General features: G+C 42.3%; 1 protein-coding gene across 6 annotated transcripts in view; it reads left to right on the top strand.

Annotated features, from left to right (window-relative positions):
- The window catches only part of SBNO2 (strawberry notch homolog 2), a 199,278-nt gene that overhangs the window by 151,095 nt on the left and 33,100 nt on the right, over positions 1-15,083 (top strand). For all 6 annotated transcript variants that reach the window (XM_068233982.1, XM_068233981.1, XM_068233980.1 and 3 more), the window contains 9 exons: positions 1,039-1,136; positions 2,827-2,906; positions 3,115-3,309; positions 4,696-4,823; positions 4,901-5,032; positions 7,825-7,960; positions 9,225-9,337; positions 9,424-9,495; positions 9,943-10,051. In XM_068233982.1, the coding sequence (XP_068090083.1) occupies positions 1,039-1,136; positions 2,827-2,906; positions 3,115-3,309; positions 4,696-4,823; positions 4,901-5,032; positions 7,825-7,960; positions 9,225-9,337; positions 9,424-9,495; positions 9,943-10,051 (1,063 nt within the window). The remainder of the gene's footprint in view (positions 1-1,038; positions 1,137-2,826; positions 2,907-3,114; positions 3,310-4,695; positions 4,824-4,900; positions 5,033-7,824; positions 7,961-9,224; positions 9,338-9,423; positions 9,496-9,942; positions 10,052-15,083) is intronic.

Genomic DNA, 15,083 nt, shown 5'->3' with positions numbered 1-15,083 from the left:
CAGACAAGTCACTAGTCCGGAGGCTGTTGATGATTCTGTACAGCATCGGCACTACACTGTTGGCAAGGGATCGAGAACCAATCTCTGCCAGGCAACAGAGATCCCCCAATGTGTACGGAGCTTTAGGCTGCTGACATTGCCAAACTTTATAATGACCGTTCCACATCCCACCTGTATATAACCAGAAAAGCGAGAATTCCTCACGACAATCTGTTGTGCACACCTTTCCACAAATGACCTTCGTGGAAGAAGCTTATTTTTGCCACTAGCTTTTTAGGAAACCAACGAAGATGTCGAGGAGTTGGGGGTAAGAATCCAAAGGACTAATATGGCAGAAGTCATTAAATGTAAGCAATAGTGATAATTAGAAAGTCAGTGACATGCCCAGAATTCTGACTTCCATGCAAATTGTTTGCAACTTAAAACTGATCCAAGCAAATGCTCTTAGGGCTTGTTCACATTGTATTCCGCTCGTGTTAGCGTTCGGCTTTTCTTTTTGTCGCAATTTTTTTTTTATTTCCGGTGCTTGGGTGAGCGTTCCGTTTTTGTGAAATAAAAGCGCTTTTCCCGGGTGTTTTTCTTAATTCACTCCCTGATGCAAGTCAGGAAGTGAACTCCTTGACCTGGAAAAGAGAAAGAGAAAAGTGATTTTGTGAGCGTTTGCGTTTTTCCTATACCTTCCATTGAGGCAAAATTGCCCCAAAAATGGTCCAGGCACCACTTTGCTGAACGCACAGCGCACGAACCGCGCTGATATGAACCTTTTTATAGAGATTCATTTTACAAGCATTTTGTAGGAGATTTTAAAAATCGCCTGCACTTGAAAAGAGGCTGAAAACGCCCCTAGTGTGAAAGAGCCCTTACTACTGATTTTGTTTTCCCCAATTTACATTCAGATGTGGGACAGAATTATTTGCATCTCGTTGACCATCAGTGCTTTCTGGCCTAATTTGCATCAATCGAAAAGCTGCTATGTTAAGTCATGTAGGTTGTGACTATTCCTATCCATGCCACTAATCACTGTTTCTTTCTCAACAGTGTGTTGTCATTGGTTTACAGTCTACTGGAGAAGCTCGCACCCGAGAAGTGATGGATGAAAATGATGGTCACCTTGACCACTTTGTGTCAGCTGCAGAGTGAGTGTAATGATATGTGTCCAGTGTTGTGTGAGATTTTGATTGTGCTGATACAATGCCTTCATTGTAGAGAGTATGTGTCTGATTTACTAAAGCATCAGTAGAGTATTGTACCTGGTTAGCCATCAGTAAACGCAAGAAGTTTTGATTCTGGATCTCTAGGCATCTCCAGTAGGGATATCAAGTGATCCAGCAAACCTGGACTGGAGGCGTTACAGATGCCTCCATACTGTAACAGAGCAGGGGTTGCAGAAAGGTTAGCAAAATAGCTGTTATGTGATTAAAGCCTCATGCAGGCTGCCACTGTGAGAACTTTATTAGAGGACCACTATTACAAAGAATTCTAAAATTTAAAATACATACATATAAAGTATAGATTTCTCACAAAGTAAAATGCACCATAAATTACATTTTATAATGCTGTTGTCACTTAAAGTGGGTAGTGAAGAGCTGTGAGATCTGACCGTTTTTGGACCAGTCCTCCTCCACATGGGGGATTCTCAGCATTTTCTTTTATGTTTTTTCAACAACAAAAAAACAATCCCTAGAAAGGATCTATGCAAGGCAGCCTCTCTACTCATTTGTACACTATTTGGGCAGTTCTTGTGGCTGCCATTCAGTTAGTACTTTTGTAAATAAATAAAGGAGATGGCCTAGCCCTAAATCAGTCAGATTTTTACTGCTTACTTTAAATGACAGGGACCTAGGAAAGAAGTAATTTATTATGTATCTTACTCTGGGAGAAACCTACATTTTATATGTATGTATTTTATATTTTACGATTTTTCTTGATAGTGTTCCTTTAAAAAAAAATTGCCATCCTGTATTTATTGTATGGGCACGTCCTCACTTAGGTGATTAGCGGGTGATTCCCACTAATGGCCGAAGAGGAATGTTAACCTATGACCGTGATCTCACTGCCGCGGGGGTTTCACGATTAGCGGCAATCGCAAAGCGTATTCCCTGCAGCATTTTTGCAGCGATGCAGTGCTTATAAAAGCGCTGATCGCTCTGAATCGCGAGAGTGTACAGTGATTTTACAGCACTAATCGCGGTAAAATCACCCGCGCAAAATGGTAGCGCTAAACTCTACTGTTTTGCTACTTTGTGTGAATGGGCCCTCAAACATTCTTTTGCTGTGGGTGCACCCAATGGTTCACTTAACTTTCCACCAACCCCGATTGTAATCTGTTTTGATGCAGGTGTCAAATCCTAAACATTTAACATCAGACAATTTTTAATTAATCCAGCACATCCTCCTTGAAATCCCCACTGGAGACATTAGGCCCAGTATGTACTGTACTATTAAGTAATGTTTGTATAGTCTGATACAAAGTGACTGTTAGTACTAAAATGTCTATCGCTGACCTTCACAGTGAGATCTGTGAAGAATAATGTAGTAAGGTGACCCCAGAGAGCGGGAAGAAGTTACATGCACAAATATAATTTGACTGTTGCCTGGGAAATTTGTTGGCTGAATGTTCCCTTCACTGCTACAGCCACCTGGAAGCACTAGTGATGCTGATACTCTGAGGAAGCTTTTGCACTTTTTCCCAGATGACCATTGCCCATACTGCCTACAAATATGGAATCTCTTCCCATTTAGCTGGCTGACTTTTCCCTTGTCTGTAGTTACCTGTATGCTGGGAAGCTGAACAGGATCATTTACAAAACATTGTATTTTTTTCAGGGGTGTGTTTAGGTCGCTAATCTTGAAGCACTTTCCTTCATGTAAGAGGAAACGGGATAAAAGCATTCTGAAAAGGAAAAGTACGTATGATTTATTCACTTTTTCATCTCCAGTAGCAGTTACGTTCTATACTCTTTTTATTAATATGATCTTCCCCTTTTCCAGATACAATGCTCTGTAATGCTGTAATGTCTTCTGATTTCTAGAATGGTCTAATTATTTAATTTTTTTTCTTTTCTAAATAGAGGTGCTTGTCTTATTTTTATGGTATTGTCTTCTATTTTGAAGGACGAGGAAAACCACGCGGTGGGAAGTTATGTCGTGGCGAACTTGCTGGATTATTCCGTATAAGTGAAGAAAGCAGCTCAGACTCTGAAGGAGTGCTGGATAGTGACTTCAACTCTTCTCCTGAATCTGTACAGGATAGTGATGATGTAATCTTTGTAGAACATACTTTAAATGGGCTAACAATACCTGACCGTGGTAAGACGTTAACGAGTTGTATCATAGCACAGAGCTAATGACCCTTTGAACTTTACTTTCTCAAGCTGTCTCTCAACAGCGGTAATATTACTGTGCTCACAGGAATATTACCCTAACTTCCGTGCCATTACATGAATAGCGTGACCCGCAGTACTTAAGTAGTGCGAGCATTGCTACGGTAATGCGCTTTACTAAGGTTAGTAACACTGTAGCAACAGTCATGCTACTCAAGTGCAGCGGGTCACACTAATCAATTAAATCGCAGTAGTTGTCGGTGGAAGTTAGGGTAATATTGTCGTGTGCTATGTAAGCACGGTAATAATACCACTGTTTAGAGAATGAACCCCACTGTTTCTTGGCTGTTTAAGCTTTTACAAAAACAGGGCGGAGTTCGAATAGCTCGGAGAAGCTCTTTTGCATAGATAAAAACTCATGTTTTCTAACTTTTCATGTACTGGAAAACAGTATGAAATTTTTTTTTCATTATCTCAGAAGTTTATTTTCACTTCAGATTTGCTTTAAAGTCAAAAAACAAACCAATGGGTTACTACTACCACTTTAAACCAGGGGGTAACATAAATCATTGGGACGATACTTCCACTTGAAACCAAAGCGTAAATAAATGAGCATTATTTGCTAACAATACACAGCGACCATCCAGATGATGACAGTGCACTGCCAAATATGTCATGGCATTATAAGGAACACTTCTGAAATGGGTCTTCCTTTAAATACTGAAATTGCTATAGTGGTATGTACTGTCATGCTGTCCTGATATACTCTTGTGAGTCCTTGTTTTTTGTTGTCCAAATTAAAACTGAATTCCAACATTTCTAGAATTCAACTTTATAGGTAGTCGACCCACAACACATCCGGCAGCTGTGTAAAGTCTTGAATTTTCTATCATTTCTGATTTTAACATGACCCCTGCTTTTCTCTGAAACTGCCTCCTCTCTGAAATGCTCAGACTGAAGGTGCCTGCTATTCCTCCTGTTGTATGGGATGTGCTCTGTAGAGAGATGGACATAATTAGTAACCTCCTTTGTCCTGAGCTGAAAGATTACATGGAAAATCCCTCATAAGGGAGTGCCTTCCATATTGTTCTGTTACTTGGTATTGTTGCTTGAAGCTAGAGTTGATAATTGACTCGCTCTCATTGAAAGTTCTACAAACCTTTCTTGCAGTCAAGATAATGCAGTTAGCGTATGGCTTTTGATCATTTGATTGACCGCAGTTGGCGCCCAGAGTGTTAGATATTTTTCACCTGTTTAAAGGAGTGAATCAGAAAGAGAGACTGACTTGTTAAATGTTAAACCCTTGCTTTCCAATTGTGGGCAAATGTGGATTATATAACTCACAATATGTCCTTGTTTATTTTTTACATAGGTCCAGAGCAGGTGGAGCAAATGAAGATGGATCTTTTAGCCAAAGTAGAAGAATTGGGCAAGGAGCTGCCACTTAACACGTTGGATATGCTTATAGATCAGTTTGGGGGTCCAGATAAGGTGGCTGAGGTATGTTGATTATGTTGTGTAAAAGTCTTCTGCACACTTCAGTCTTCCGAGTAGTCATGAGAACTTCTATTTTTTAGATGACTGGCCGTAAAGGCCGCGTTGTGCGTCGCAGTGATGGGTCTTTAGGATTTGAATCTCGAGCTGAGCAAAATTTATCAATCGATAATGTTAATTTAAGAGAAAAGGAAAGATTTATGAATGGAAGCAAGGTGAGCTCATCTTTATCATACCTAATCAGGTGTCTTAAAGAGACACTGAAGCGAAAAAAAAATTATGATATTATGATTTGTATGTGTAGTACAGCTAAGAAATAAAACATTAAGATCAGATACATCAGTCTAATTGTTTCCAGTACAGGAAGAGTTAAGAAACTCCAGTTATCTCTATGCAAACAAGCCATTAACTCTCCGACTAAGTCTTAAGGCCCATACACACGTCGGATTTTTCTGAACGACGGGTCGTTTGAACGTCCCGTCGTTCAGTCGTTCGCACGCGGAATCAGACGTGTGTACGGACTATCGTTCGCGTGATAAGACTGAGTTTGAGCGATCTGCCCGGCGGATCGCTCAAACTCAGTCTTATCACGCGAACGATAGTCCGTACACACGTCTGATTCCGCGTGCGAACGACGGGACGTTCAAACGACCTGTCGTTCAGAAAAATCCGACGTGTGTATGGGCCTTAAGTCATGGAGAGGGCTGTTATCTGACTTTTATTATCTCAACTGTAAGTGAACTGTTTACTTTTTCTCTGCTAGAGGAGAGGTCATTACTTCACAGACTGCTCTGAAAGACTCATTTTGAATGCTGAGTGTTGTGTAATCTGCACATATTATAGAATGATGCAATGTTAGAAAAAACACTATATACCTGAAAATAAAAGTATGAGAATATTTTCTTTGCTGCTAATCTTCTAGTAATTATTCATAGTACACAACCAATTCACTATATCATATTTTTTTTCCGCTTCAGTGTCTCTTTAAGGCCAATCCAAACACAGATTGTGTGTGTGTGTGACATTTAGTCACATGACCTAAAGCAGCCTGGCTGAAGATTATTGAGGCAGAGAACACACTTGAATGTTTTCGTGCGTGTTTTCTGCACAGAAAAACTGAGAACTCATGTTAATCAATGGGCTAGTCCACACTTAATATTTTGTTCGTGCGCAGAAAAAAAACTGACATTCTGCATCCTGATTCTGCACATTTTGTCAGTTTTCTCTATCAATTACATCAGCTGCTGTGAAAAAACGTGCGTTTTCCTGCATAGAAACACACTTTGGGCTGGTGCACACCAAAACCCGCTAGCAGATCTGCAAAATGCTAGCAGATTTTTAAACGCTTTTTTTTATTTTTATGAGGCGTTTTGCTAGCGTTTTGCGGATTGCTGCAGCGGATTTCAGTATAGTAGATTTCATATATTGTTACAGTAAAGCTGTTACTGAACAGCTTCTGTAACAAAAACGCCTGCAAAACCGCTCTGAAGTGCCGTTTTTCAGAGCGGTTTGCGTTTTTCCTATACTTAACATTGAGGCAGAAACGCATCCGAAATCCAAAAAATGCCTCACCCAGGCATTTTTCGTTTCTGCAAAACGCCTGCCGCTCTGGTGTGCACCACCCCATTGAGATACATTGACCAAGCAGATCCGCAGCCGCAAGCGGATCTGAAAACGCCCAAAAAGCCGCTCGGTGTGCACCACCCCATTGTGTGCAGAAAAAGTATGCAGGAAAAAGCACGCAGAAAACTGAAAGACAAGTGTGTTCCCTGCCTCAAACTTGGGAATGCCAGAGAATGTAAGCATGTAAAATGTGTGTAAGCAAAGTTATTTCACGTGTTTCCTAATAAAGACAGTAATGTGGGCATGTATACTTTTGTTATTTTGTTAACTGCTGAAGGGCAACAATCTCCTGTTCCTACTCTGTGCAGCTATTTACTTATGCAGCAAAATGGGCAGCGTCCTGGCAGTCTACTCCACAGAGTATTGCAATTTCAGCTTCAGTCAGTTCAGCTAACTTCAAAGTAAAATGTAAAATGCTTTGTATTAACATTAAATTTAAAAATACATTTTGTCTGGCACTGATCGTTTTATTTCGGTGAGAGTGGAGTTTTACTTTAAAGGGCACCTGAACTGAGAAGAATGTGGTGGCTACCATATTTATTTCTGTTTAAACAATACCAGTTGCCTATCAGTCCTGCTAATCTGTTGGGCTGCTGTAGTGTCTGAATCGGACAGCCAGGCGATTTGCATTGTTTAAAATATAAATGTGTTACTTCCATGTCCCTCTTATTTCAGGTGTACTGTAAAGGCAGACTTTGCTGGTGACTGCTATTACCAATTGGATCCGCATCATCATGCTTTTGGTCTTCAAGGGAGTTACCATAGACTGTACTTCGAGTTTATTGTAGCCTACTGTAATGTAAGTTTTTGTAATGCAGAAATGGTTGGAGAGGGGCTCATTACTGACGCTTAAAGGGATACTGAGCAGCTTTAAAAAACACAATTTGTACTTACCTGGGGTTTACTTCAGCCCATCATAGGCCGCGAGGTCCCCGGCGTCCTCCTGGCTCCTCTCCTGGTCCCGCTAGCGGTTCCGTTAATTGGCAACTTCCACCTGAAGTCACCAGTACTAGTCCCTGCTGCGCACGTTACGCGTCATCGCGCCATCATGACAATGGCGTGAGAGTTCTGTGCATGCGTGGTTCTCTGAATCGTGCATGCTCATGCACTCTCACGTCGACCGTCATGGAGGAAGCCCCAGGTAAGTAAAAACTGTGTTTTTTTTTTTTTTTAAAGCTGCTCAGTATCCCTTTAAAGGTGAACTAATTATACCAGCCAGCCAAGGACCTTATGTAGAATTGAAAACAAGCTCTGCCACTGAATGTCTACATGAGATTAGGGAAAGATTTGTGCCTGGTACTGGGCTTTGAATATCTTCTTTAAACCTCAAATGTTAGTTTATGTATTTATTCATTAATTTGTATTTGTTTGTTTACACATGAAGCTGGTGGCCATTATTTCTGAAGCATCAAGTTCAGGTATTTCACTACAAGCTGACCGGCGGGTACCAAATCAACGTCGCCGTGTACACATGACACTGGAATTGCCATGGAGTGCAGACCGAGCCATTCAGCAGTTTGGTGAGTTCTGTAAACTTTGGTTAGTTGCAGAAGAATAGTGTTTTTCATGTTGTTGTTTTTTTTGTTTTTTTTTAACATCATTTAACCACTTTACCCCCACGCATACGAATTTCTCCGTCCCTTTTTCCATCCTTTAACCCCCAGGGACGGAGAAATCCGTACTTTGCGCAATCCCGCCGCTGCCCGCGCTCCCGCTTGTAAACACGCCGCCCGCCGCTAGTGAACACGCCGCCGCCCGCTCGCCCGGAGATCAATGAACGGGAAAATCCATTCCCGTTCGTTGATCTAAGCCCTGCAATGATCCGCTGCTCTCCGATGGGCAGCGCGTTCATTGTGATCTTACCCAGCCTCCAAGTACTTCCTCCAAGCTTCTGGAAGGACGCTTGGAGGTCGCATTAAAACAAAAAGTTACTGTGGCCATCTTGTGGCCAAATAGTAAAACTACACCCTAAGCATTTTTCCCATACAAATAAATTACTTTTACACAAAAAATTAACTCATTATCTCCCACACTCCCAATTTTTTTTTCTTTGTAATTAAAAAAAAATTAAAAAATGTACAATAAAAAAAATACATAAATAGTTACCTTAGGGACTGAACTTTTTAAATATTTATATCAGGAGGGTACAACACTGTTACTTTATAAACTATGGGCTTGTAATTAGGGATGGACGCAAAACTGAAAAAAATGCACCTTTATTTCCAAATAAAATATTGGCGCCAAACATTGTGATAGGGGCATAATTTCAACGGTTTTATAACCGGGACAAAAGGGCAAATACATTTCATAGGTTTTAATTACAGTAGCATGCATTATTTAAAAACTAATGGCCGAAAACTGAAAAATAATTAATTTTTTTCCCACATTTTTCCTATTTTCCCATTAAAACACATTTAGAAAAAAATAATTCTTGGCATAATGTCCCACTTAAAGAAAGCCTAATTGGTGGCGGAAAAAACAAGATATAGTTCATTTCATTGCGATAAATAATAATAAAGTTATAGACGAATGAGTGGAAGGAGCGCTGAAAGGTGAAAATTGCTCTGGTGGTCAGGGGGTAAAACCCCTCAGTGGTGAAGTGGTTAATCCTTCCACCCATTGGCCTTACTCTGCTGTAAGAAACATAACATAATGCCGTACTGCGGTAGGGATTAGATTGCGAGCTCATCTGAGGGACAGTGACATGACTATATACACTATTTAAAAGCACTATGTAAAAGAACACTATATACTTACACAATTATGATAATCCTTTTCCTACAGGTCGCACCCACCGCTCTAATCAGGTTTCTGCTCCAGAGTACGTCTTCCTCATCTCAGAACTTGCCGGGGAGAGGAGGTTTGCTTCTATTGTCGCTAAGAGACTGGAGAGCCTTGTAAATATAATCATCGTACTTTATAAAAACAAATTGTTCCATTCTTATGAATATATCACTTTAACCCTATATGTTAACTTAATCAGGGTGCCCTTACTCATGGGGATCGGAGAGCCACAGAATCACGAGATCTCAGCAAGTACAACTTTGAGAACAAGGTAAGTGTAGCTTGCACTTCTGAGAGTAGAATATTTGTTATGTTAACAAGGTAAATGGTATTACATGTAGCGAGTACCCCAATTTGTTTCTATGCTGACCAATAAGCCATACTCCATCATAAAGAAATGAGATTGGCTGCTGAAGTTGTGGTGTTTCATTGTGAATGAATTCCTTTATTGAAATAGTAGATATAGCGTTCTGACTGCGGAATCCAGAAATTAGAAACTCAAGCTTTCCGATTCATGCTAGTCCTACAATGGTTTGGAAATAAACCAGTGTAATTTCTAATGCTCACAACTGTTTACATAGGCCATTTTTCATTTCACTCTTCACAGTGATCAGGCTGAATGCAAAATGTTCATATAGTTTTTACTGTTACTTCTGTTTCTGTTTATTTATTTGCAATTTGCTTGTCTAAGCTCTTTTTTCTTTTTCTGTTTGTATAGTATGGGTCAAGATCACTGGAACAGATATTGTCCGCTATTCTAAACCAGACACAAAGGGATGTGCCTCCTCCACAGGGTTACCCAGGAGGTCCGGTTGTCTTTTTCCAGGGTGAGTTAGTATGGCCACAATCTTATGCTAGGTACACTCAATGCAATTTTCTGACAGATCGATAATTTCCAACAGGTTTGATCTGATTTCTGATTTTCCATAGAAGTGATCGGAAATCGGATCTGACCTGTCGGAAATAATCCATTTGACAGTAAATTTGTCAGAAAATTGCATTGTGTGTACCTAGCATTAATTTTAGTAGAATCTCCCTGCAATGTCTTTTGTAGTAAACACAGAATAACACCCAGATAAAAAGTACAAGTATATATGGTGTTCAAAGGCCTTGTACTTGTATGTTTGCAATAATCTTCAGCATTTTAGTAGAGATCTCTCTGAGACTATTCAAAGTTCAGAATTGTTTCAGGTCTACTTTTGACAGGAACAAAAGTAAATATAGGCACTGCAACTTGGTGTCTGTGTTCTCTACCTGGTTCTGTCATGGCAGCAGCAGTTAAGTTGCCCTGAACTAGTTGCACAGGTTATAAGGTGTTGCTATGGCTTCCAGGGTCCATTTCCACCCTTCTGAGCAATTGGGGACTACAGCAAGCCTACGGCGCTCTCACACTGTGGCATCTTCTTCAAGGCAGCCAGTCGGGGACTGCCTCCTCTCGCCCACCCCTTTCCCATCCTTTCTGCTTGCGTAGCCCCTGCTGCTGAAACTTGTTGGAACACCACAGAAGCCTCTTCAGACCTCACCATCTCAGAGACACTTTAGGCCGTGGAATGGCTGAAGTTTGTCCACCCAACCCACACACACCCACACCCCTTAGTGCCTAAGAACACCCGACCCCCCACCCCAGCCCCTGATGAAATAGCCACAACAAAAATGTATGTGGGAGGAGAACCAGACGCTTAAAGGGAAGGTCCAGGAAAAAAAAAAAAAAAGTTTCACTTACCTGGGGCTTCTACCAGCCCCATGCAGCCATCCTGTGCCCTTGTAGTCACTCACTGCTGCTCCAGTCCCCCACTGGCAGCTAGTTTAGTTTTTGCCGACGTCGGGGGTCGCATTGCGTACATTTTTACGCATTCCTGCTAGTGCAGGAACATCAACACATACATTTTTATGCGTTAGTGGTGCAACGCGTAAATTTTTACGCACTGCTAATGCGTAAAAATGTATGTGTTAATGTTCCTGCACTAACGGGAATGCGTAAAAATGTACGCAATGCGGCCCCCGACCTCCGAGGTCGGCAAAAACTAAACTAGCTGCCAGCGTGGGACTGGAGCAGCAGTGAGTGACTACGAGGACACAGGATGGCTGCATGGGGCTGGTAGAAGCCGCAGGTAAGTGAAACTTTTTTTTTTTTTTTTGCTTGCCTGGACCTTCCCTTTAAGTGTGAGGAAGAACATCTGCTGTATCAGTGTACAGCGCTGCTGCCCCGTAGAGTTGGAAGTCTGAATTGCATGATTCAGGTTTTTGTCTTTGTGGGACCAGCCCTGATAGGAGGGGGGAGAGGAGCTGATGACAGCCGGGTGCAACGCCCAGCTAGAAGTGCTTGGGTAGAACATTGCATTGTCCACTGCTGAAAGTTGATTGGTTGCTCTGGGTAAACACACCAGATTTGCTCTGGTTTTCCTTGCATCTGTCTTTTCAAATCAGCTGCATTTCCTACCTCAGCTTATACTCGAGTCAATCATTTTTATTCCAGAGGTTTTTTTTAGGTAACTGTATATGTTATGCTATGCAACCTAATGTACAGACCATTCCCCACAGATAGGTGTATCTCTGCTTGGGTTTATAGCTCTTGGTTAAATTCAATTTTCCTCGCTGTACAGTGTTATTCTACAATACACAGTCTGTTGCAAGGATGCTCTGTTAATTTCCACATGTGCACTTTGCCAATCTCTGCTTGTGGTTGAGTTATAGCTAGTTAGATTTAATATCATTGTCCCCATGGCTCAAAGCTGGAGTCAAACTAGTAAACAAAATCTTTACAGGAGAACTACTGCCCACTTTCGAAGCTTTAACCAAAAAACCTAAAAATTCCTCAGACATCATTCCTCTTATACTTCCAAATCTGCACCCTGTGGGAAAAAAGGAATGCTAAAACATCTATGGCTAGCTAGAGATATATTCAACTACTTAACCTCTACCATACTGCTAAAAAGGCATTTCTATGTGATATACTCACCCTACTGATTAATATTATTATTTATTATTATTTTTTATTTATATAGCGCCAACATATTCCGAAGCGCTTTACAAAGCACAATAAGAGGACAAGGGGAACATAGATATACTAACAAATTGTAAAACAGAGTTCCAAGCAGCGCAAATATTGTGACAAAAACAGTAAACATTAGGAGGAGTACCCTGCCCTTGCGAGCTTACAATCTAGTGGGTAGTGGGGGACACATTAGGTAAGGGGGTGAAAGATGGATGAGGCAGTGACCCTTTGCCTCTGATTACATTGTGTCAAATAAGTAAATAAGGGCTATAGAATGTTATAAGCTTGTCTGAAAAGGTGTGTTTTAAGAGTGCGTTTGAAGATGTCCAGGTTTGGAGCATGACGTACAGGCTGTGGAAGAGAGTTCCAGATAAGAGATGATGCTCGTGTAAAGTCTTGGATGCGAGCATGAGAGGATGTGATCAGCTTAGAGGCCAGGAGAATTTCTTGGGAGGAGCGGAGGTTGCGGGAGGGACAATATCTTGAGATTAGTGATGTATGGAGGGCACAACTCAAGGTGGGCTTTGTATGTTAGAGTCAGGAGTTTGACCTGGATCCTCTGGGCAATAGGTAACCAGCGGAGAGAACGGCATAGTGGGGCTGCATCGGAAGAGCGTGTGGAGAGGTGAATGAGGCGGGCCGCTGAATTTAGAAGGGATTGGAGAGGTGCTAGCCTTTTTTGTGGTAGCCCACAGAGCAGGGTGTTGCAGTAGTCTAGGCGGGAGATGATTAAGGCATGTACAAGCATCTTGGTGGCCTCTTGTGTGAGGAAGGGACGGATACGGAATATATTTTTGAGCTGGAAATAGCAGGTGGTGGTTAATGAGGCAATGTGAGGTTTAAAGGAGAGCTCTGAGTCGAGTATAACCTCCAAGCAGCGGGCCTTAGTGGTTGAGGTTATTGGGGTGTTGTCTACCGTTATGGTTGCAATTGGTGGAGGTGTAGATAGCGATGGTGGAAAAATCACAATTTCCGTTTTACTCATGTTAAGTTTGAGGAAGCGGGAGGACATAAATGCAGAAACGGCACGTAGACAGTCGGGGACTCTAGATAGTAGTGATGCCAGATCAGGAGCTGAGAGATAGATTTGGGTGTCATCCGCATAGAGGTGATACTGAAAGCCAAAAGAGTTAATTAGTTGTCCTAGGCCATGGGTGTAGACTGAGAAAAGAAGTGGCCCAAGAACAGAGCCTTGACGAACACCAACAGACAGTGGGCGTGGGGAGGAATTGGTGTTAGAGAAGGACACAGTGTAAGAGCGTCCAGAGAGATAAGAGGAGATCCAGGGATGTGCTTGTCCCTTGATTCCTAAAGAAGACAGTGTCTGCAGAAGCAGAGCATGATCAACCGTGTCAAAGGCAGAGGAAAGGTCAAGGAGTATTAGAATGGAGAACTGGCCTTTGGATTTAGCTACCAGTAGGTCATTAGCAACTTTTGTGAGGACAGTTTCAGTGAAATGGTGTGTGTGGAATCCAGATTGAAAGCGGTCAAGTAAGGAATTGGTAGAGAGAAAGGCAGACAATTCTGAATGGATGTGACGTTCCAGCAGTTTAGAAGCAAAGGGGAGGAGTGAGACAGGCCGGTAATTGGATAGAGAAGCTGGATCAAGAGAGGGTTTTTTGATAAGTGGTGTGATAATAGCTTGTTTGAATAAGGAAGGAGAAGTGCCAGTGGAGATAGAAAGATTGAATAGGGTTGTTAGAGCGGGATTAAGGGAGGAGGAAAGCTGGGGGATTAGATGGGAGGGAATGGGGTCCAGGGCACAGGTAGTGAGATGAGCTTTGGAGTGTAGTGAGGAAAGACACTGTTCAGTGAGTGTGGTAAAAAGATATTAGAGTGGGAGAGTGGTCTTGTGGATCGGGGGGAAGGCAGTTAGTGGGCGAGGATGCAGGCGGACAGAAGGAATCTATAGGTGATGGTTGAGCTGGTAAAAGTGGTTGCGTGTTGAAGCTATTACGTATTGCATCAATCTTGCTTGTAAAGTATGATGCAAAGTCAGCTGACAGACATGTGGTGGGGGGAGGAGGTGGGGGACGAAGTAGGGAGTTAAAGGTGTTGAACAATTGTTTTGGGTTGTGGGACTGTGAGGAAATCAGCGAGGAGAAATAAGACTGCTTAGCAGAGGTGAGGGCATCCCTGAGCTCCTGCATAGTTTGTTTGTAGTGGTGGAAGTCCTCTATAGCAGGGCTCTTTCTCCAGCACCTTTCTGACACCCTGGAGCGCCTTTTCAGCTGTTTGATTTGTTCAGTGAGCCAGGGATGCTTGCTAGTTTGGCGGGGGCGGGTGGTGGTGAGTGGGGCAGCAGAATTCATGGCAGAGGAGACTACACTAAATAAGTAACTGGATGCTGCCTCTGGGTCAGTGTAAGATGACAGAGTACTTAGAGGTTGCAAGGTTTCAGTCAGGGTATTCAGATCCAGGTTGCGGTAGTTCCTGCGCGTGACCGGATGGTGTAGTGTTGGAGGAGTTGATGGTAGAGAAGAATTGATTGAGAAGGTAAGAAGGTTGTGGTCTGAGAGGGGAAGTGGAGTGTTATGGAAGCTTGAAATAGAGCAGAGGCGGGTAAAGACAAGGTCGAGAGTGTGGCCGTCTTTGTGGGTGGAAGTGGAGGACCATTGGGCGAGGTCAAACGAGGAGGTGAGAGAGTGCAGTTTGGTGGCAGTAGGGCAGTTAGTGTCAATGGGTATATTAAAATCTCCAATGATGATAGAGGGTATATCAGTGGAGAAGAACTGGAGAAGCCATGCTGAAAAGTGATCAATGAAAGTAGAGGCTGGACCGGACGGGCGGTAGATAACAGCAATCTGAATGTGGTATGGAGAGTAGAGATGGACAGCATGAACTTCAAAGGATGAGAGTGAGAG

This window comes from Hyperolius riggenbachi, chromosome 1 (assembly GCF_040937935.1).
Source record: "Hyperolius riggenbachi isolate aHypRig1 chromosome 1, aHypRig1.pri, whole genome shotgun sequence".
NCBI classification, from domain to species: Eukaryota; Metazoa; Chordata; class Amphibia; order Anura; family Hyperoliidae; genus Hyperolius; species Hyperolius riggenbachi.
The sequence above is the reverse complement of the archived record's forward strand: the minus strand, read 5'-3'. Positions and strand labels throughout refer to the sequence as shown.